Source organism: Doryrhamphus excisus, linkage group LG6 (genome assembly GCF_037039965.1).
Source record: "Doryrhamphus excisus strain RoL-2023G ecotype Guam linkage group LG6, RoL_Dexc_Guam_v1.1, whole genome shotgun sequence".
Classification (NCBI taxonomy): Eukaryota; Metazoa; Chordata; class Actinopteri; order Syngnathiformes; family Syngnathidae; genus Doryrhamphus; species Doryrhamphus excisus.
Genome location: NC_136362.1, coordinates 16,089,890 through 16,111,134, shown reverse-complemented (window position 1 = coordinate 16,111,134; position 21,245 = coordinate 16,089,890). Strand labels below are relative to the sequence as shown.

The 21,245-nt window shown below is 42.4% G+C and overlaps 1 protein-coding gene across 3 annotated transcripts in view; it reads right to left on the bottom strand.

The window, feature by feature from the left end:
• The window catches only part of arhgap21b (Rho GTPase activating protein 21b), a 30,882-nt gene that overhangs the window by 3,562 nt on the left and 6,075 nt on the right, over nucleotides 1-21,245 (bottom strand). The window contains exons 3-23 of one of the 3 annotated variants that reach the window (XM_058066452.2): nucleotides 16,836-16,997; nucleotides 16,714-16,735; nucleotides 14,526-14,618; nucleotides 14,367-14,445; nucleotides 14,220-14,274; nucleotides 10,577-10,603; nucleotides 8,015-9,560; nucleotides 6,530-6,676; nucleotides 6,058-6,160; nucleotides 4,815-4,860; nucleotides 4,608-4,733; nucleotides 4,148-4,447; nucleotides 4,005-4,066; nucleotides 3,779-3,921; nucleotides 3,566-3,708; nucleotides 3,324-3,482; nucleotides 3,174-3,252; nucleotides 3,009-3,082; nucleotides 2,827-2,916; nucleotides 2,574-2,741; nucleotides 2,391-2,496 (exon numbers count right to left, since the gene is read on the bottom strand). In XM_058066452.2, coding sequence (XP_057922435.2) covers nucleotides 2,391-2,496; nucleotides 2,574-2,741; nucleotides 2,827-2,916; nucleotides 3,009-3,082; nucleotides 3,174-3,252; nucleotides 3,324-3,482; nucleotides 3,566-3,708; nucleotides 3,779-3,921; nucleotides 4,005-4,066; nucleotides 4,148-4,447; nucleotides 4,608-4,733; nucleotides 4,815-4,860; nucleotides 6,058-6,160; nucleotides 6,530-6,676; nucleotides 8,015-9,560; nucleotides 10,577-10,603; nucleotides 14,220-14,274; nucleotides 14,367-14,445; nucleotides 14,526-14,618; nucleotides 16,714-16,735; nucleotides 16,836-16,997 — 3,730 coding nt within the window. Of the gene's footprint in view, nucleotides 1-2,390; nucleotides 2,497-2,573; nucleotides 2,742-2,826; nucleotides 2,917-3,008; nucleotides 3,083-3,173; nucleotides 3,253-3,323; nucleotides 3,483-3,565; nucleotides 3,709-3,778; nucleotides 3,922-4,004; nucleotides 4,067-4,147; nucleotides 4,448-4,607; nucleotides 4,734-4,814; nucleotides 4,861-6,057; nucleotides 6,161-6,529; nucleotides 6,677-8,014; nucleotides 9,561-10,576; nucleotides 10,604-10,816; nucleotides 11,268-14,219; nucleotides 14,275-14,366; nucleotides 14,446-14,525; nucleotides 14,619-16,713; nucleotides 16,736-16,835; nucleotides 16,998-21,245 lie in introns of those variants that run through there. The other 2 variants (XM_058066453.2, XM_058066454.2) reach the window with 2 other exon arrangements.

Below are 21,245 nucleotides of genomic sequence, written 5' to 3'. Positions count from 1 at the left end.
GTAAAGCAGAGGTGTCCAAACATGAAGGATCTGCTGAGCCGCTTTGATACATTGTGTCTAATATGGGTCAAATAAGATATTTGAACAAAAAATACACATTTTAGCTTTGTCATAGTTGATAATAAGTTACTGGAATTATTGGAATATGAAATAAATGTATCTTATTAATAAATTAATAGTATATACTTTTTTTTTTACAATATTACACGGGTCAATAAAAAATGACCCTTGAAAATGGCCTGTGGGCTGCACTTTGGACACACCCGATCGATAGCACTGACTCCAAAACTGTTTTAGCTTTTTTATGCTACCACAGAAGGGTCCAAGTGATGACAATAAGGAAAATTGTGATATAACCATACATTTACATATTGAAAGACAAAGCTTTGTGTTGTTACTATTATATATTAGTATCAACATTTCACCTTTGTACCTTTACTTTGTGCCTTTTTGCTCTATATTCTGCTATTCTTGCAGGTTTTTTTTTCCTCTTTATTTTTACACTGTCAATACACCGCCAATGAAAAGAATGAGCCACAGGCTATGAATGGCCGGCAGAAACTCCACTGGCACAGACCATAAAACGGAACATGTTGCGACATTGGAACACATGTAGCTGCTAAAATATCACACTTCCCTGTTCCATCTCCATTGTGCATCTGTCCAGCATCTTCCAAAGGACAAGGATCAAACCCACAACCTTCAGGTTGGGAGACAACCACTCTACCAGCTGAGCCACGCTGATGGTGACAAATTAAAATCACTTTACATTAGTTCCTATGGGACAATGTGGATAAGATAAGATATACCTTTGTTTGTTCCGCAAGGGGAAATTTCAGAATCAAAAATATAATAGAACTTAAATAGAACTTAACCACCGTACCACTGCAGATGGACATGTGGTATGGTTGAGCAAATGGAGGTTTGAAAATGCTATCAATCAGAGGGAAGGGGGGAGAACACAATCATCAATAACTAATAATGGCAACATTATGTCTATGTCATGCATTAGCCTTCATTAAATTCTCCTTTGTCTGCTTCACTAGTTTCAGGGTCACCAGAGAAGTGAAAAGGGAAGTATGGGAGAGCAGCCAAGTATAGACGTCAGTCTCCAGTTGAAACCCGAGTCACATTCTTGTCCTGTCCTGAGTTCCTCAAATGCTTCCCATGCTCCAGAAAATGTTCCTGAGGTGAAATATGGACTATTGATGGTCTATTTACAGTTCAGACAAAGCAAGCGAAGGTAGAGCGATGGAGTCTGATTACAGAGTGAGCATCAGTGAGCCTAATGCTGCCAACTAAAGATCACCTCAACAAAAGAAAATACCAATAAAAAAACAACTACCAGTCCAATCCGCAACTACACTGATATCAACAAGTCAACTGAATGTGGGTGCATGTGTAGGTATTGTTTGTTTGTAATTCAGTCCCAGCTCAGTCCCACCACGAGGTCCCCGCCCTCAAGACATCATGACAGATTTATGCCACATGACCGGAGAGAACCTGAGGTTGACCATACCATGCTACTTGTCCTTGCGATCAGCTTTAGAGACAACAAGAGACAGCAAAAGGGCTTTGAGAGAAAGTACACTGACACTGCTGTGTATCCCCTCAATGCAGGGTATTGCTTAAAATGTGAGACGTGCACACCACAAGGAAAAATGACAAACATCGACTTCTCTTTCTTTCTTTTTTATCTCTTTTCCTCCTTTTCGCCCGAATTTAAAAGAGCTGCGGGTTTCTGCAGACTAGGCAGCTACACTGGGCACAACACTCGTCCTTCTTCCTACAGTCCCAGCTGTCCACCACTGACAAAACAGAGTCCATCAGTGACATCATCGAGTGATAGACGCCGCCCACTTGGCCTGTGTCAAGATTGGGTAATGTGTGAGTGCTGGACAAAAGGGATAAGGGAGAGAAACAACACACTACACACAGCAGGGTTAAAAACTTTCATCCACTGATTCTTTTTTTGAATGATTGTTTTGTTTAATTTTCTTTGGGAAAGAACATGCTAGCTACGTGAACCAGGAGGAAGGGAAGAAAAGAACTGAAAGAAAAGGAGTCGTCGGTTCAACACAGGTAAAGCACAGGGAAAGGGAAAAAATGGCTGATTTGAAAGAAAAGAAGTGAACTAAAACAAAAGTTAGACAATTTGAGCTATAACCACTCAAACCAAAACAGACTTCAAAACGAAAACGGAATAAAATATAAGCTTCAATTTTCCCAATGGTCAAACCACAAATCAACCAGAAGCATTGATAATACTTATCTCAACAACAACAGGCAGAAAGTTAGTTTATACATAAGGTATGTGCTTAAATAGTAGTGTGGCAATGAACTTTGCTGTAGTGATGAGAGTACAAGACGCCGACATCCAGGTGACTTACCTGAGACTTCACCCGGCGATGCCGCCGTCCGTCCAATGTTGGACAGCAGGTGGTCAATGTTGGGCACAGGCTGAGATTGTACCGTGCTCTCCTCCTCAGCCGTCGTCTGCAGTGAGGAATATGGAAACAATATGAGGCCACAGGCATATCAGTATAAGTATGAAGAAGTACAAATCCACATACAACAGGATCTTCATCGGCATCTTCTGTAAAGAACCAGTCATATTGCTGGATTAGGTTCTCCACTATCTTGCACTGGTCCGGCATGTGATTGACCATGTTTGTCATGTTGTCCTCAGAGGTTCGGACCAGCGTTGGGCCAAAAACAATGGCCAGGTTTCGGGGTTCCATCTCAGGAGATTAAGTTGAAACAAATGAGATGGCTTCCACAGGGTAACAGGACGACAACAGCAAACATCAAAACTTCATGCCACACCTTGTTTTTCTCACAGTTGTCGGAAACCTTCTTGAGGTGAGCGCAAAGGAATTTTAGAGTTTCATAGTGGTGATCGGGCAATTCGTGGATCTGTGAGAAAGAGGGTTCAGTGTTTCAGTGTTCCATGTGCTCTTCATTTAACAAAAGCGGCATGCAAATACGTAGGTGCCAAGATTTCTTACCAGCCTCTTTAGCTCCTTTAGTCTCTCCACAGAGTCCTCTGTTCTGTTGGCTTCGATAAAGTCAGCATACTTTTCTGTTGGAGGGAGCCAAAAAAAGTCTTAGAACTCATGCAACAACAGAACAACATTTTCAAGTGTCTGTCACCGTATTTAAAAGAGTCTCACCATTTGTAAACAGCGGGTCTGGAAGTTTTCTGAAAAAAGACTTTAGTAAACTACTGATGACATTGAGGTCCCGCCATTTCTGTGGACAAGTGAAAAGTATTGAAACTCAGACTTGAAGTAACTCATGGGATTAATGTTGCAGCCACTCACATCTTCTTGGACGTCAATGTCAACCATGCCTTTGGTGTTAAGTTCCTCTTGCATGTTGGAGATGGCAGCATTGTTCCCAGGAACTCTGTAGATCCCTGTGTACTCCAGGCCTCTGTCCTCTACCACTTTACAAAACACCTCCACGATCAGAGGAACAAACTATGGCGACACAACAGGACATTATTGTAACGTCAATGAAAGTCAAGCTAAAAATCCCAGATGGTGAAAAAGCACAGACTCACCCTGTTGCTCTGTGCGGGTGGACAGTCATCCAGCCGCACCCCAAAGGTGACGCCAGCTGGTGTCTTCTTTTCAAACGGCTTCCTCATGATACCCGGAATGCCAATTTTCCACGCACCTCTGTCCCTTGGTGGACTGGCCTCATCTGACACACATTACTTAAGTTATCACATCTGCTAATGGGATGGGGCTGCAAGTGGAAGTGCAGCTTTTACCTCTCAGCGCCCTGCGCTCTTCTGATTTCGGCGAATGAGGGCTGTGGCTCTTGCTATCTGTCTTCCCTCCTAAAAAGGCTTGTTTGATGCTAAGGGACTGACGGGAAGTTTTGGGCGATGGCTCAGACCTGCTGCTGGGTGCACTGATGTAGGGGGAGGAAATGCAAAATATGAGACTGGTGGAGCTTGGTGGGGTAAAATGGATGTCCTCTATGCACTGGCAGACCTCATCATGTTGTATTCTTTAATCTTTCGACTGATCAAATCCTGGCTTGTGACGGCAGCATTCTGAAAAGACATACAGACAGCACACATACACTTTTATGGACGTCTTATTGAGGGAAAGCGGTCTGCATTCCACACACTCACTTCTTCATCTGGATTACTGTTTTCCTGAATGACCCTAATCCAGGTCAACATGTCTTCCCTCCCTTCGGCCTGGAACAAGTACTCGCAATCCGACGTGGTCAGACGCAGCACATTCTTGCGCCGTGTGTCACTATAGGAGATGTCAATCAGGCAGGCCTTGACGCTTATTCGTAGCGGCTCCTCGTCAGGCTGCGTGGTGACGTGATACAGTGCGTCCTTCCTGTCTTTGAAGAGGGTCAGCGTGTGACCTTGTAGCACGGCATACATCTGCTTCCATGATCTCATTCCTCCACCTACACGCTACAGAGCAGGAGACAACACACACATGTTAACTACTAGGGCTGCACAAAACCGCCAGAAAAAAAATACATTCCCAATTGTAATTCACATTTTTGCCGAATCATGCTGCTCTAATAGTCCATCAAAATGGAAAACTTTTTTACTGTAACTATCGACATACCTTATTTTTATCCATACAAAGTTGCCTAAAGCTCAGTAACCCTTCCTTGGAAGAATCAGCAAAGATATCAGAGGAGGAATCCCTTCCAGATCCAGAGTCCCCGGAAGATTTATGTCCATCTAGTGCCTGTCATGAAAACATGTAGTATAAGTGCTTAAAAACATGACATTTGTTGATTCTGATTAATTTGTTCTATAACTAACTCACCTTCCTCAAACCTCTGAGACTGGGCATATGTCTACTCGAGGATCGTCTAAAATAGGACCACAAGGAAGAACAATTGAATGATTAAAAAGTAGGGATGTCTGATATTGGTATCCGAGACTAAAACTACTCTGGGCTCCACATAGCAACAGGCTCAGTATGTGCACAGAATGATTTACAAGTTTGGCCTTCACATTATGAATATGTAAATTACAATGACTTTAAAGTGTACTCTTTGCATTTAATGCAACATGAGTGTAGCTCATTCTTTAGCAGGAGTCCGCAAAAAATGCAATTCTGATACCAACAAAATCATAAAGCGATGTTCGGCAGATGCCCGGAAGTCCGCACGAGCCCTTAGGAGTGTGATAAATCACAGCGGAGTGGACATGCCTGGAGGCCGGCCATGGATTGTTTTGGCAGAAAGAAGGAAATCCAACTTGAATAGGTGCAGATTATAAAAGATCTAGAAAGCTTTCTGTACAGGTTATTGTGTATAGCTGCTCTACAGGAGTACACAACGCAATACAAAGGGCCAAAAATGAGCATAATATCTCCTCTGTATAGGAGACGTCTCATCCTGAAGTGATACAGTATATGTATATTGTGTTGAAAAAGTATGTCAAATATATTTGTCTAAATTAAGGTGATTTTATGGTTCCTTTTTATATCAGCAAATAGCAGGGGTGCAGCCAGAGTTTCTGGGGCCCGTGGAAAAAAAGTATATTCCCACTTTATAAAATTGCTAATTGTATTAGTAACTGCCCGTTTCTTTAAGCCCCTTGGCAGTTAAGGGACCTTGTAATGAGACAACTAAAACTCAAAACTAAAGTCATGCGGGACAGGACAAAGCACTGATAAAATGCTAGGGAGCAGTAAGGCATCTTCCTTCAATACTTGTAATTTAATGTAATACCTTTGGAAGAATCATTCGGTAAAATGTTTTGGCACATTTTCTATAACTTGTATAGCATATTGCAGTATTGGTCTTATTTTGCAGTGTTCATTTGTGAAACACGTCCGGTGCCATTACAGTAAAGGAAGCATAATATGGTTCATGACATGACATTAGTTTGAGGAAATAGCTTATATATAGGTACGTATTGTAGATATCAGTATCAGGGATGAAGTGCAGGACAATAACAAACAAACAAAATAACAAACAAAAAAGCCAATATCGAGCACCTCTATTAAAAAGCATTTTGTAAAGCAGCAAAACAAAAAAGGACTAATGCTTTGTATTTACCCTCTGCTCTCTTCCTGGTAATTGTCTAGACCTTCATCGTATGATTTGGAGCGCTCTTTTTGGCTCGCTGTTTCAGATTCCAGTAATGCACTTCTCAGGGACTCTGGAAAAGGAAAGAACATGACATGTGAGGAATCGTCTTAGTCAACAACCAAGCCAACAACAGTGTTATCAGGTTAAGGAAGTAGTTCTCAATTATTTTCTATCATGCTGCCCTCCCCGCATGGAATATATATTTTTTATCCAGTAGTATTTATTTATTTATCCGTACATACCACTGTATAAGTTGCTGGCACCCACATGGTTCAAACAAGAAACTGGAATTAATTTTTTTCTTCCCTTAATAACAAAAAGTACATGTACACGTACCATGCATATGCTCAACACCCCCCAACTACCACTATCTGAAAAGCACTGGGCTAAGGGCATTATGCCTCGTGAAGGCTTTACTGAAACCCTAAAACCTTTTTACCTTGATCATGTGACAGCTGTCGGCGAATGGGAGGACAGGGCGAGTCAGGACTGGAAGGACCTGTAGCTATGGATGGTGGAACAGATATCACGGCGGAGGGTGGGATCGGAACAGCATTCTGGTCAACACTGGGGCTGACTGGCTCATCTTTAAAACACAGAAAATATAATGAGCATAAGATTAAAATCCAAAGGTTTGTGTTTGATCAAAAAAAGTACTCAGCATAAAGTGCCAGTGCAATTAAATGAATACCCATACACATGAATAGTTCTTTACTCACTAATGTCCACCTCCTTCTCTAGCTCACGAGGTCTGAAACAGCTCACATTATAAAGCTTCTCTACAGGGGCATTTTGAGCTAAATTTAAAGCCGCTGTCCCAGTTCTAGCGTGTACAAAACTTTAAAACAGGCCAAAAGCTACAAAGAATGTCAGCATCAAAACAAGGTCTCTGACGGATCAATTTATTCAAATCTTTTGTAGCGGCAAGTAATATTAATAATAATACGGCATACAATAACTGAGGGGCTTAACATTTAAAAAAAAAAATACTTCTATCCATTAAAAACATGTAGTGTTTGTGTGTCTTTGTTACACAAAATGATGTGAGCTGATCCATGTTACCGCTGGCCTTTCAAACAGACCATTGATGGTGGCGCTGCAGTCAACTCAATCAAGACACTGTTCTCCTGAGCCGTAGCAGCAGTCCCAGGTGGTCTTGGTGAATTAGCACTGTCACAGATTGTTTGTGTGCAACTGGCCTGTCATGCCAACTCCACAAAACAACAATGCAGTGTGTTTATTATACAGGACACCTCACTGTCACATCACTTTCAATTTAATATTGTCGCTTGGTGCAAACATTCAAGACACAAAGGTGCAATTTTAAAACTAAGCAACCAGATATCAAAAAAAGGAACCTCTAAAAATAACCAGCCTTCGGGTGTAAGCTGGGGGTGTCCAAAGTGCAGCACAGGGGCCATATTTGCCATGGCATTTTTAATGGCCAACAGACAATAAAAAAAAAAAAAACATTGATGCTAATAAGGTTTGAGGTTTCAGTATGCAGCCCTCAATGAAAGAGGTTTGGACACCCCTGGTCTATGGTATCACAAAAAGACATCCAGACTGAGATTTTCTTTTAAAATGCACCTACAGAATATAGTATATGAAACACAGCCGGGCAATTGCGATCCATTCCAATTAATAATACATTTTCCTGTATAGCCCTACCACTAAGGCACTCTAAATAGCACCAAACCTGAATTTAAACATTCTAGAATGATAATAATATTTGCAAACATCTGAGCAGGATGAAATGTACACGCTGAAATAAGATGAGCAATTATGCAACTATGTGGTTTGGAAGTCCACAAGGATTCATCTATTTTGAACCGATTCCTACAAGCCTTGCTGCTCTGCCTCATCTTACTACTGCTGTTGCCATGCCAACAAAGAGATTGCAACTCATTTCATGTAGGCTTACCGATGAATGGAATGGAGTCCAACGACTCATCCAGGTTGCTGGAGCAGGAGGTATGACGTTCCCCAAGACGACGTATATGCATCTCTCGACGCGTGTCGTTGGGAAGCCAGCATGCCACCACATCAGCTGTGGAATCTGCTCCATCGTCATCATTTACAGCCAGAATGTAGGAGGGGTGGCGCAACGGGCTGGGGTTCTTTCCAGAGGGAGGCTTAGGTCTTAAAACGACCCCAGACTCTGAGAGGCTCCGTCCATTCAGCTGGCTTTGAGATTCTTGATGGGCTGGTTTGAGGATGCTCGACTTTTGAGGCATCTGTTTCGGGGCAGAGCATGAAGAAGACCTTTTTCCTACCAAATCTACATCCCTGTCGGCCTCGACGGGTTGTATGCTTTCAGCTCGCACCCTGTTCTGACTTTGCGTGTTGCCAGCATGGTTGGCTTTGACTAAAGCTCTTTGGTCACCAAGACTATGTTCAGCAATTGTTCTTTTTACAAAATGTGTCTGTCTGTCAGAGAGAACAGGTGAGGAGTGCCTCTGGAGAGAATCTGGTCCTGTATACATAGGATTGTGTGGGCCCCTCGGGCCACTCTTGTATCCAACAGAAGGCCTGGGCGGCATGGCACGTCTGGGCATAGACTGTCTGCTCGGCCTCGTACTAGGATCTTCTCTTCGATATCCTCCTCTCCTCTCAAAGGGCTGAGCAAGCTCTGTTGGGTCAACATAGTCTATGGAGTGCGACCGTAGTTTGTGGATAAGGCCATCTTGAGACACACTCCTTGGCGGCCAGTTCCTGGCATGGCTCATCCTCTCGGAACTGATCATGCGGTCCTGCGAGGCACTGCGTGGAGCAATTTGAAAGTGAGGTGGAGGTCCATGGTAAGAGCGTTCATGGGAAGTACTCCTCCTACGCATCCCCTTCGAGCCCCAGTCGACCCGGGGAATGTGATGAGTTTCAAAGTTATTTTGATTGGCAGATCGCAGGCTGTCTAGCCTCTCCTGGATAGTGCGACTACCATGAGAATGGATTCCTTTGTTGTCAATGTATTCCCTGTACGTTTGGTAAGTGCGCCAATCAATATTTTGATGGTTGCCAGGGAAGTGAGGTGTGGGCCCTCTATATGGAACTAGTCCTGGACCACTGGGATAGACATCAGACTTTCGAGAGTGAGGATACTGGGCTAATGATGCAGGCCTCCCTCTAACAAAGGCAGGATCCATGTAATCTATTCTATGTGCTGGACCCATACGTCCCATATGGTCAGGTGGAACCACCACAGTCCTTACACTGTCGTTGCGCATACACACTGCCATCTGACTTTTTGGATATGACTTAGGAGGGGGTGAAGGGGGCACAGTGATCTCCTTGCGGTACACATGGTCAGAAGGTGCTGCAGACCCCCTGATGCAAACAGAGTCTGTCGCCCGGGCCATGTCCATAGGCTTACAGTCTACTCTGGGATAGCATACAGGGGGCGGCTCAGGAATGTGAGAGGCATTTCCACTGTAGCTGCTGTGGCCACGGAGGTAGGCATCCTGGGAGTAGGCCTAGAGACAGAGCAATAAACCTGTTTTAAAATAGACAAGAGTTGAAGGTGTGTAACAAATCAATGGCAAACCCATAGATGCTTGCAGCAGTCCAGTGCAACATTATAAATGCTACTTCGAGTGTGTCTGTGTGTGTGGGCAGGACATGTTGCAGTGCGAGCGCGTGGAGGTGTTGGCAGTTCACAAGTGTCAGTAGTCTTCATCTGCTCCTTCTATTGAGTTTGTAATATTTTAGGAAACAATTCTAGTCTAAACTATACTGATAAACTATACTGAACTCATTGTTTTTACTTCAGAATTGTAACATCTTCACAGTGACCAAACATGTGGACCTAAATAGACCGGTGTGTCTCTTTACCCATAGACTGACAGATGCCTCAGTCAGACAGGAGGTTCCCTCCCTCAATGTAAGAGCTATATTTAGCCTGCCTGATTATGCCCCAAGGCCTACACGACTGTGGAGAGTAATCGTTTGTTTTGAGTCAATTAATAAAATGTTTGCATATTAAATAACTACAGCTAAAGATCAGTCCACTTTTAAACCAAGATTAACCCGTTTATGCGACATTCTTGACACACTGTTCAAGAAAGAAGCAAACAGATGTGTTTCGGTATGAGGACTTTGATCCAGTTCACAACAAAAACTTACATAATACTGTGTGGGCCACAGTGCTTGGGCTCTCTCCCTCCCCTTCACAAGTATGCATGAGCGTGCAAGTGAGTTCAGAGGTCACAGGCATTTATCACACTAATTACATCTGACAAAGAGTATGAAGACGAGGCGCGGTATCACGAAGATGCAACCTGGAGTTGTCACTCTAACAGGTACAAAGGCACAGTCAAGCGGCCATTTCTGTGGTACATCTGAATCGCCAGCTGTCCAGTGGAGAATCAATTGCAATAACGTGTGGCTGAAGAGCACAGCCTGTAACGCCAACACGCTCACCATATGCAAAATGAGATGGGATGCACAATATGTTAATTTTAAATGGCTAACTAGTCAGCAGTGTGCTTACCACATTAGTTGTTTCCGGACAAAAAGGCTGCCGTTTGAGCGTGTGAAAATGAGAGCATTAAGAAATGAAGACAGAGAGGGTGGAAGAGAAAAAGACACAAGCAGAGTGAAATAAACAGGCTGTCAGGAAACAATCAAGTTAAAAGAGAAGAGAACATCAAAAAGCTCGAGCAATGCATGAACTTCGTCATGCTAAAAATATTCCTGAGTCGCAGCAATACACCGGGAAGAAGCAACGTACATGATGCGGAGCATTGCCACGTTACGACCTGCCTGTGACAGATCGTCCTGGGTGAGGCAGCAGGAGCAAAAGCGTTCCTGTCATGCTGCTGCTAAGCTTCCATGGTTGTATCCATCCTCAGCCACAATATTACGCTAACTGAATGAGGTGCCGCCAGTCTCCCTCTCCCTCCCTCTTCTACTGCTCACATGACAGAAGCTGCAGCTGCTGATTATACATTCCGCTCGGATGGTAGAGCCCCCCTCTCCCCTCCTCCTCTCTGCGTTTCCTCGAGCATCAACCTGTTCATAACATTGGGCAGTCAGCTGATTTTATCCACTCGTCTCCGCTTATCATCCATTCTGTCCTTTTGTTTCCACCTCTCTTGGCATTTCCTCCTCTTCTCTGGAATACAACTCCCTCTGTTTTCGTCTCCCAGAATGTAGCCTCTCCCTGTCTCCCTGCTAAGCAACTGCTGCCTGTCTCCAAGCAGTTTGTGTGTACCGCCTCCGACGGTGTAATGTCAGCCTGCTAGCTTGCATCTGTGCAAATGTTGCTTTAATTAATCTTAAAACAACAATCTTAAAATCTTAGTCTTTCTGCTTTCACAGTTTTTTTTCCACATTTATCATGTGGCTGCAGGTGTCCTGATGTGTAATAGTGAGACCAGCAGCATAACAGAGGCACGACTATAATGGCAACAGAGAAAATACAGTAGGGGGAGGAGTAATATTCAAATAGTTCAAAGGTTGATATAATGAATGTGAACAAGGCTACATCTGATGTTATTTCAGGCAGTTATGACAGATTTTTTGGTCTGTTAACAGCTCTGGACACAATGATATATTAAATTGTGAAAAAAGATATGACACAGCTACAGACAGTACACTGGGGAGATTTCAGGTTAACAGGTATTGGGTTTCATTACATAAACAGGCTGTCAGATATGCTTGGGAAACGATTCTTTAACGTGCGCACACAGCACTTAGAGTTGAGTGCAGTTTCACTTTGCTTTTAATGTGCCGAGTGCATATTGTGGCCATCCATGTGATCAATTGTGGCACAAAATGTTTTTCCTAAATTTACTCACCTCATGTAATTTTGGGGGGAAATGCAAAAGTGAAAATAAAATAGTTAAGTTTGAATGTAAGAAAATATTACAAAAACACAAAAAGGAACCGAAACAAATGGCCGCATTGGATGCACACACACACGAACACACACGCGCACACACACTGTTGCTCCCTCCAGCCTTGTGTCACTATGTAATGTCCCCACAGAGATTGCAATAGAAATCTCCAGTATTCTATGACCTACACACAAGGTTACAGTGAAGCTAGTCCTGATATTTGTTTGCCCTGAAATTGAACTGTAGAATAGAGTCTATTGTATGTAAAGTAGAGGGATGATCCAATCCAGTATCTGTCTCCAGCCCAATTTCCATTTCCAATGACATTAACAAATGTCAAAGATTTCTGATCCAAGAGCCATGACTGTGAGAAAATGCACTTTTTGGGAAATTTGCCCATCATCCACAATTCTTATGTGAAACATAAACACATATATATTTATTTCCCTTTTCTGTGTGTTCTAAAGAGACAAAATTAGTTAGCACGAGGGAGCCAACAATGCACGTCATGGGACAACCTATTTCGACGATAAAGCCTTCTAAAAAAACCCTAACAATGTTTTATCATTTTATATACATACTGTGATCATGCATTAACAGGTACAATCATAGTAACACATAATACTTACAGTACTTTGCCTTATTTTGATCATTTTAAACATTACCAGAGCTTCTTTCCTGGGTGCATTGATTTCACATAGTCCATAGGAACTAACACTACTTCTGTCAGCAGCAGCATAAAAGCAGTGAGTCTATTTGCTAATACTAATCATGGGAGACTTTGTGAAAGCCACCGCCACAGATGAGTATTTTTGGACAAATTAAGAACCAGAACCTTATCTTTTTAGCCTGAATATATGGGGATGAGCTATCAGGTTAAAACGCCGACTTCCCCCCCCTTGGCGCGAGTGCATGGATAACAGTGTAATGACAACAGTCACGATGTCCAATCTCATTGCGATGCCAACTGATGGGATGGCTGTATCTTTCAGCACAAAACTTGTGCTCATAGGCACACACTTGACACGTTCACGGCCGAACAAAACAGTTGGGCACCGAGTACATAACACAAAACTTCTGGGTCACTACACTGTATTTATTGCCCATGAAGAGAAGTTTATTACAGCGTCATAATAAATCAACAACATTGCTAATTTAGCAAACCGGAAGTTTTGAGAGCTGTTAATGAGTTCTGTGTTGTCCAGCACAGCTGTGTTGTGCAGGTGGGGCCCTGCATGTGCGAAGACAGTTACTTTTCCTGATATTCTTCTGACTACGTTTGCTCCACATTCTTTTCACGTGGTCGGATATTAAAGTAATCAGAGCTCTGGTATTGGAGTTGGATCGTATTGGCAGAGTTTAGGGATAAACCGGATACTTATTTTTGCCAAGTACTTTTGTGATTGTGATGACTCTTCACGCTCTGCGATTGGCCAGTCACACACAGCGACTGCCCCTCCGTAGACAGACTCGCTACAGCCAGCCAGAGGAGCCATGCCTATGGTGTCACACCACTCTCCTCACGCTCACAACGTCTGAATTTACTGGTCTGTGTACACGCATGCTCACAACGGCTCCCTACGCACATGTGCCCACTTAGGGTGCCTCTCACTCTTGTTGCCGTTTCTTCATCTTGCTTGCCTGTAATTTGGCTGGTGACAAAGTCAGTTGGAAAACTTTGCTCGTAGTACTGAACGTGGTGCTTTTGAACAAGGCTGGGATCACCAACTTCACACAGATCATTAAAAATAATTAAATAATAAAGACTTCTAGATCACTTACTCACACACAGAGTACACGTATAGCAGAATAATGAACACAAATTTTGCAACTTCTGATCAATCTATGTCAACATCAGACATAATTAACATACCGATTTAAGCCCTATCCATTGTTAGTTATTTAGATGGGTGAACAGATACAGATAGTGGTGTATTCGTTCATCCAAATACAGGTATCAGGATCAGATCGGAAGTGGAAAAATGTGGATCAGTGCACCCCGGTTAATGTAAAATTACCAATTATCGGTCAAGATCAGGTAGTTTCATGAGTACATTCAGACTATCTATTTGACAAACTGCATGCAGCATTGTCAACTTCAAAAGCTGTTCTGGCCTGATTAGAAGCCCTAGATATGGAGCTCTGGTGGGATTGGGATGCCTGCATTTTAGGATTCCTAATGCTTTCCTAAATCTAGAGCATCTCTCTGGGACAAGATGTGAGAGAGGGTCATTTGCGTTTCAAAAATGGAACAAATGAAACCTGTGACACAAATGGTATAAAAAAGACACTTACCAGCTGTAGTATATCCTCATCTTTTGGCATTACACAGAGTTCAAGAAATTCACCACTGTGAATAATAGGAAAGGAATAGAAATAGGAAATATGAAACAGCAAGACAATAAACAACATTACTCATAATGGCTTAACGAATTGTCTCACCTGTTTTGGATCAATGTTATAACCTCACAGTAGGCTTTCCCAATGATGCTCTCTCCATTCACCTTCACAATGCGATCACCTAAAAGACATTAAAAGCAAATGTACTACAGAAACCTTCCCTTACTGCCCTGCACCATAAAATAATATCTGAAGTCCTACCTGTACAGAGGCCAGCTCCGTGTGCAGGGCCACCTTCCTTGACTTGCTTCACAAAAATAGTGTCCATCGGCTCCAGCCTATTCCGCTGTCTCCCTAACAAGAGAGTGAAAGTATGCCGTCATAGTTTTATCTAATACACTCATCTAGTGGGTTTTCTATAACCGCTGAGGCTGAACCTGAAACAGCAACTTGAAAATCTGGCAGTGAGCAGCAAACACAATGGCTGTGTGTGAGAATAAAAAGTGGGTTTAATCACAAGATTCTGAGGCATGTGAATCACTGGGGACAGCAGAGCAGGCAGCGCCAAGGCCAGTGCTTGGCCACACTGAACACGTGGCAGGTTTGAATACGGAATCATAGGAGGAGAAATAAAATTAAAAACAAGGATATTGAGTGGGCTTAGCAAGGTGGATAAAAAAACAGCTAAAAGTAAGGAAAACTCGTTTTCTTGTGCTGTCTCTGTTTCCTAGCAGCTACACAAAACAGACAGGAGGAAGAAAAGAAAGAAGGATGAGTATGAGAGAAAGGGAGCAGGAGAAGGGGGAGTGATAGTGGGCTCAGCTGCAATACTCCCACTCTTTCCTTTCACTCTAAGGGTCTCCACAGTCAAAGAGTTGTCCGTAGTTAACATTCTGGTAGTGAGTCAGCAGACCATGGAACACTAACGAACTGAAATGGGAGGCAGTATGAGAAAAGGAATGCTAGTTAATAATAATAAAAACAACTTACATTCATTTAGAAAATAAATATTCAAGCAACCGTGTGCATTTCCTAAAATGTGGAAGAGAAATGTGTGCCAACAGATACCCTCTCTTCCAATTAAGCTCACTCATGCACAGGCTCATCTTTGGGAACCACATTATGTAATAGTGCAACCAGACATGCTCCCTCTAGTGGAATATTATAGGACTACAGTATCATAAAGACAGCCCTTTCATTTAGAGGAACATTCATCATTTAACAGTGTCAGGACAACAGGTTAATTAGGGTTTCTGTAAGCAGTGCACTATAATTACCTTCATTCTGTTAGCCAACTGTGGAAACAGCCTGCATGTGCATCCACCCAAAATGCACATGAACAATACCACTGCCAACATCGGGCCGCAAAACCACAGAAGACAATAACAAACAATAAAAATATTCACCTTGACATAAACAAATGCAATGATTGTATTTCACCACAGCCTCAGTCGGTGCAAAAGTGAGACGAGACAAGGGAACATTAGATGACAACTGAACCCAAACTTGAACCCGGAGCTGCAACAGAGGAGCTTTGTCTAGAAAAGCTGCAGACTCTAATATAATAAGGTCATTGATGGTGGTGTTGAAGTGTGCAGTGTAAAGAGGAGCATTGCCATTCACACAATTGTGCAATGTTTGTGTACATAAAGTGGCCTTACAGTGATATGAGTTGAATATTCTGCGGCTATAAATCACTGTATGTTATGATAGTTGTGATCGCATTATATAACCCTAAAATTACCATGACTCTGGATTATTATACTTGAAGGTCATGTTATTCCCAAGTGTAGTTGTAGTGATGGCAAAATGTGCTGGTACTGTATGTCACCATGTTACATGTCTCTTCTCTAAATTGTGCTCTAAGGACTAAAAGTCCAATAACGACAAAATGTCACAACTGGGGAAAGGTTAAAAACAAAACACGTACAGTAGCAGGTCTTGAGGAATGTTGAGAGAGTAGATCACAGATTGAGTTATGATGGGTGTGACAACTAAAATTAATTGTATCAGATTTCATTTCCTCAACATGTGGATGATAAATTCTAGTAGGAAGTGCTTTCAAATACAGCTCCCTTTTGAGGAACACTAAGGTTTCTCTGAATATGAGGAAAGCTCATTATAAATCAAATTTAACTCAGTATTAGGATTTTGACGTGGGGCTTTGTTGCTTCAAAACAGAGCAGTTGCTATTCAGTGGCAGCTTCAAACACAAATGGCCCGAAAGAAGAAAGAGAAACAACAAAGTGAAACAATATGACGAGGTGGGTCAATGCAGGACAGTAGCAGGTGGTGCTGACCAAACCGTTCGTGCCAGCTCAAAGGTCAGTGACATGGGAAGCAACATTGTTCTCGGGACACAAGGAAGCTAAAAGAACCAGCGAGTGGATGGATTCAGCGTCATTAAAAGGTGTTGCGGAGGTGCACATGGATTTATTTTTTTGCTTACCTCTGCAGCAGACATCTTCCTCCTAAAAGAAACAAAAAAAAACAGAAATCACTCAGGCATCATAGATTATGTTTATATGTAAATTTAATTAAATTCTGTCATCTTTACAGTGAGATATTTACCAAGAAGTAGTGCATAGATGACTCCGGTGGGTACACTATAAAGTGCCGGAGGGTGAAGCCGAACCCATGAGAAGTGCGGCGCAAAAGCACAGTTTTAGGCCTTGGCCATGAGAATGACTCCTCTTCTCTGGCGTCAAAACCTCTCCACTCAGGAGAGTCATTCTATCAAGACAGAAAAGAAAATAATGTAAATCAGGTGGTACTTCCTTACCTATTTACAGTTCCAAACATCATCATAGATCATGTTAAAGACAGTAGATGAACAGTGATAGCTGAGACATGGAGAAGAGGTAGGATTAAATAAGCTCTGCTTCTTCTCAAGTACATCTTCTATTGTGCAAATGTAAACAATGGCATCCTGCAATACACCATTACCATTACTAATAGTCAAAAAGTAGCCTGCAATGAAAACCTAAGAACAGAAGCAGAACTAATTTTTTATATTTTTTCTTTGTCCATCGCATGTAATGCAATATGCAATAACACTGGCAACTTGTTTGGCAGACAAAAAGCCCTGCACGGTGTCGAACTGTTAGCCTGACCAGGCAAAATTGTCTGTATATTTGTCACTCTGGAGCATGGACAGGCTCTCATTCCTTACACAGTTTTAATCACACCAAAAGAAATCCTTTCACAGTAAAGATTATCAAATATTTGTTTTAAAAAGTGAGAAGGTAAATGTAAGAAGGTACCTTGAGAAAACGTTAGTCTATATAAACCACTGTCGCTTCTGTCTTCTCTATTGTTTACAGTTAACGACTGTCGGTGTCCTATATTCACAGCTGGAGAGCATGCCAGCTTTCAGGGCTTTGGACTGTGTTTACTGACTATGTTTATAACCTCACACCTTAGTGGTATCGTGTGTGCAGTAACACTCCCTCTTTGCGCACTTCCACCCCTGTATCATATTCCATGGTGCAATACTACCTTCAGGGAACACCTGTTTCTTCATTTCCACACTAAAGCCCTGACCACAAGGGAACATGAGCTGAAAAAATGCATCCACACAATGATCAGTAAATAGTCATGTCCACATGGGAACAGCTCACAGGGTGAAAACAATGAAATATGAAGGCACATCTAAATGTGGCTCTGTAAACGGACAGAACCACATTTTTTTAGTAAAAAAAAAAAGAAGAACGCACGCGCATGAGGTCGATCGTATTCCACTTGTCTGGCTCGTGGAAGTGAACTTACTTCTGTGAGTCACTTTGGATTTTAAAACAAAAAATATCAGGAGAATATTGAGTGAGAGTCCTGAAAGTCAAGCCAGTCAAAATATTGACAGATTTTCGTCAGCAGTACACAAGCGGTCACTTCTGGTCATGTGACAGCGGCATCATCGTTTTAAGAAAGTAGTATTTCGCAACAAGGCGTCGTCATCAGATCTTTCAAAATATACTGTTTCAAGGCATCCAGAACAGCGTTACCGTGTGGATGGAAGGCTGAAATGACAAAATACTTGACTCTTGAAAATGTTCCTGTGGAGACAGACCCTAAAAGAGGTTTTTGCCCATTGTACCTCAAAGCAGCCATATCCCCTCCCCCTTCAAATGTAGACTCTCTCTGTTGTGTAAAGAATTTGATGAGCTTGCGTTTATGGCCTCTCTGCCCGAGCAGATATGAAGGGCTTAAAAGTGAACTGAATCACCTCAAAGGTTAACACAAACAGTCTGATGATCACCAAAGAATTGTTGTGAGGTTTGAGTGTTATGGATTGATGCCACAGAAACACTTTAAGTCTGCAAATGGATCCGACTGTTTGGAGCAGCCCTCTCTTACTTGACACAGCTGTTACAGGGGAGAAGTAAATGTGTGGAGCCAAGTTCTGAAAAACAAACATAACAAAATGTTTGTTCACAGCACCGTGAAAAAGAGCCGAGTAATTGTTGCAAGTGTCATTGGATAAGGACCGAGACGAGGGATGATCTGATCGGGGTTTTATGTTGCCGCTATCAATAAAACCGTGAAATCGGATGGTACAGATATCAATACCAATCACATACATGCAGTGTAAATGTTTCAATGTACTACTGGCTATATTAGGGGTAGTCATTTTTGTAACATTTATTGTCATAGCTTTTTTTCAAGGTAAACTAGCAATTAGCAAAATTCTGGTACCCACAACATACGTTTTGTATTTCACAATGCATTTATTTCTAGTGTTATTACATTATTAACTGAAAACCTGAATGAAAAACAGGCTTGCCCGACTCTGTTGGGCACCTCCAGCCGCATCCACTGCCTTCTGAACCGTAGATGCAGCTGACTGCCTCTTTTGTGCCCATTGGAGGAGGCAAAATGCCGGCACTCGTCTATCAGCTTGGCCCCCATCTGCAACGCATGTTGTGCACAGGCGTTTGAAGCATGGCACGAACACTCACTCGTCACGGTCCACGCAAGCTGTTCGCACTCATTGAACAGCCGAATTAGGGAAGTGCAGAGACTAACTTGCACCCACCACAGAGTGGTTGCAGAAGGCACACACGTCTCTTCATCCATAGCCTGACGCAGTCCCGCACACAACGAAGGCTCCTCCTGCACTAAGAGTGCTGCTTAGTGTCTGCAAGCTCCCAAATCCGTACTGAGGTGGTACTCATCCCCGAATTTTGGCCCACACTTGCAAGTAATGCAGGTTGGGAACAGGGCTTTATCGAAAATGAGCATAATGTGTCCCCTTTCAGTAGTTTATTGAACTTCCTCATGACTGACTATGGAAAGTACCATATTGGCATAAGAACGAGAGTTCAGAACATTCAATTTGATGTTTGTTTTGCTACTTTCTGTTCCAACTGTTAACGTTTGTTAAAATATTTTGTTATGCCTAGATTCCCCTTCCCCTGCGTTTTCTTTTTCAAATGATTTAAGTTAGTATTTAAAAACAACAATCAAGGAATTGATTTCCCCATTGTTGAAATTTAGTAAATGCCCATTCCTAAAAGCAGCACACATCACTAGACAAAACAGGGACCAACTTATCTGATGAGTGTGAAATGGGTTCAAACACGATGCTAGGGCCTTACTTCTCCACTACTATAGCTGGCTGGGAAGCACCGATACAGAAGCAGCTGACGCCTGGGTGTTTTTGATGTAACTTGAACAACCGGTTTTGCCGTTTTGTTTGCAGTTTACACAGCTTGTTTTATGCATAGAGTTAAAGTTAAAGTCTGCACCGTTTGAGCACTGGAATGTTTTGTTCCACAGCAACATACTGTAATCCAGGCAGACAGAGAACCATTTCTGGTAATATGACAATGGATCAACTGCATGGTTGAGATGCCGGCAAACAGGATCTGATTCTGCAGGAAGCGCATGTGGCCATTCCCAGCCCTTCTAATCTTCAGATGTGGACGGGAGGCCTCCATGCCAAGCGGTGTTATCATTGCCACATGTATAGTTAATACTGTTGTGAAATCCCAGCTCAATGAATTCCAGACCTAAATTTCTCTAGTTCCCTGGGAGCCACTCTTCCCCACCCTTCACAGCTCAATTTCATCACAAGGGATCAGGGCCACAAAGAGGAAACGGGTCACATTATAGCACACATCCACCACAACCTGCGTATCTCTCTACTCGTTTATGAATCATAAGAATGCTGGTATTTGCACTGGGTGAGGCAGCCTGGAATCAACTCTTGGAATCAAAGCGTCATCAGGTCTGTCTCACAGAGCATTTCAGAAACAAAATCCTTGTTTAACCTAATCAGTGCCCTGACCCAGACGTCACAAACAACCTAGTCTTGCCTGTGCCATAAAACCCGTTGTTTACACTGGCTGACACGCTCCTACATTTACAATGGTTGCACTGTTTCTATTTGGGGCCACGTACATTGTCAAGCTGTTGTACACACTCCAAAAGCTATAGCCAAATTCTCCTCTGCCCTATGTACTCTGTACAGTGAAAAGAGCAATCACAATAATTACACGACATGTCTTTATTTCAGCAAACATATTGCGGGTCTTTGCTTTCTAGATTATTTTAAATTTTTGCCATTGATTTCCTTTGTAAATTATGAGAGCACTTCTGCGATTCGGCTAAACTGTACGAGCATTTGTTTGTCAGTCAAAATTGTCCGCCCTTATCCCTGCTCTACCGCTCTGCTGTAAACCTATGAGACAAACTGGAGTCAATTAATAATTTTTAAAATGCAATCCAATGAGGAATGGTACACTGCATTTATAACAAAGCTAAAATGGTGTCCATATTTGCCTTTGTCTAACACAAATACTATCTAACATAAATAATGAAAAATAGTCAAAAAAAAGGAACTGAAATGTTATGAAATGTTACCAAGTATTCTAAAAACATCCCATCCCCTGGCTTGTGTGTTTAAAAGCTATATCTGATGTCACCAAATGACATTCCACCATAAATGCTGAAAAGGAGCCAAGTACACTATCCTAAAATATT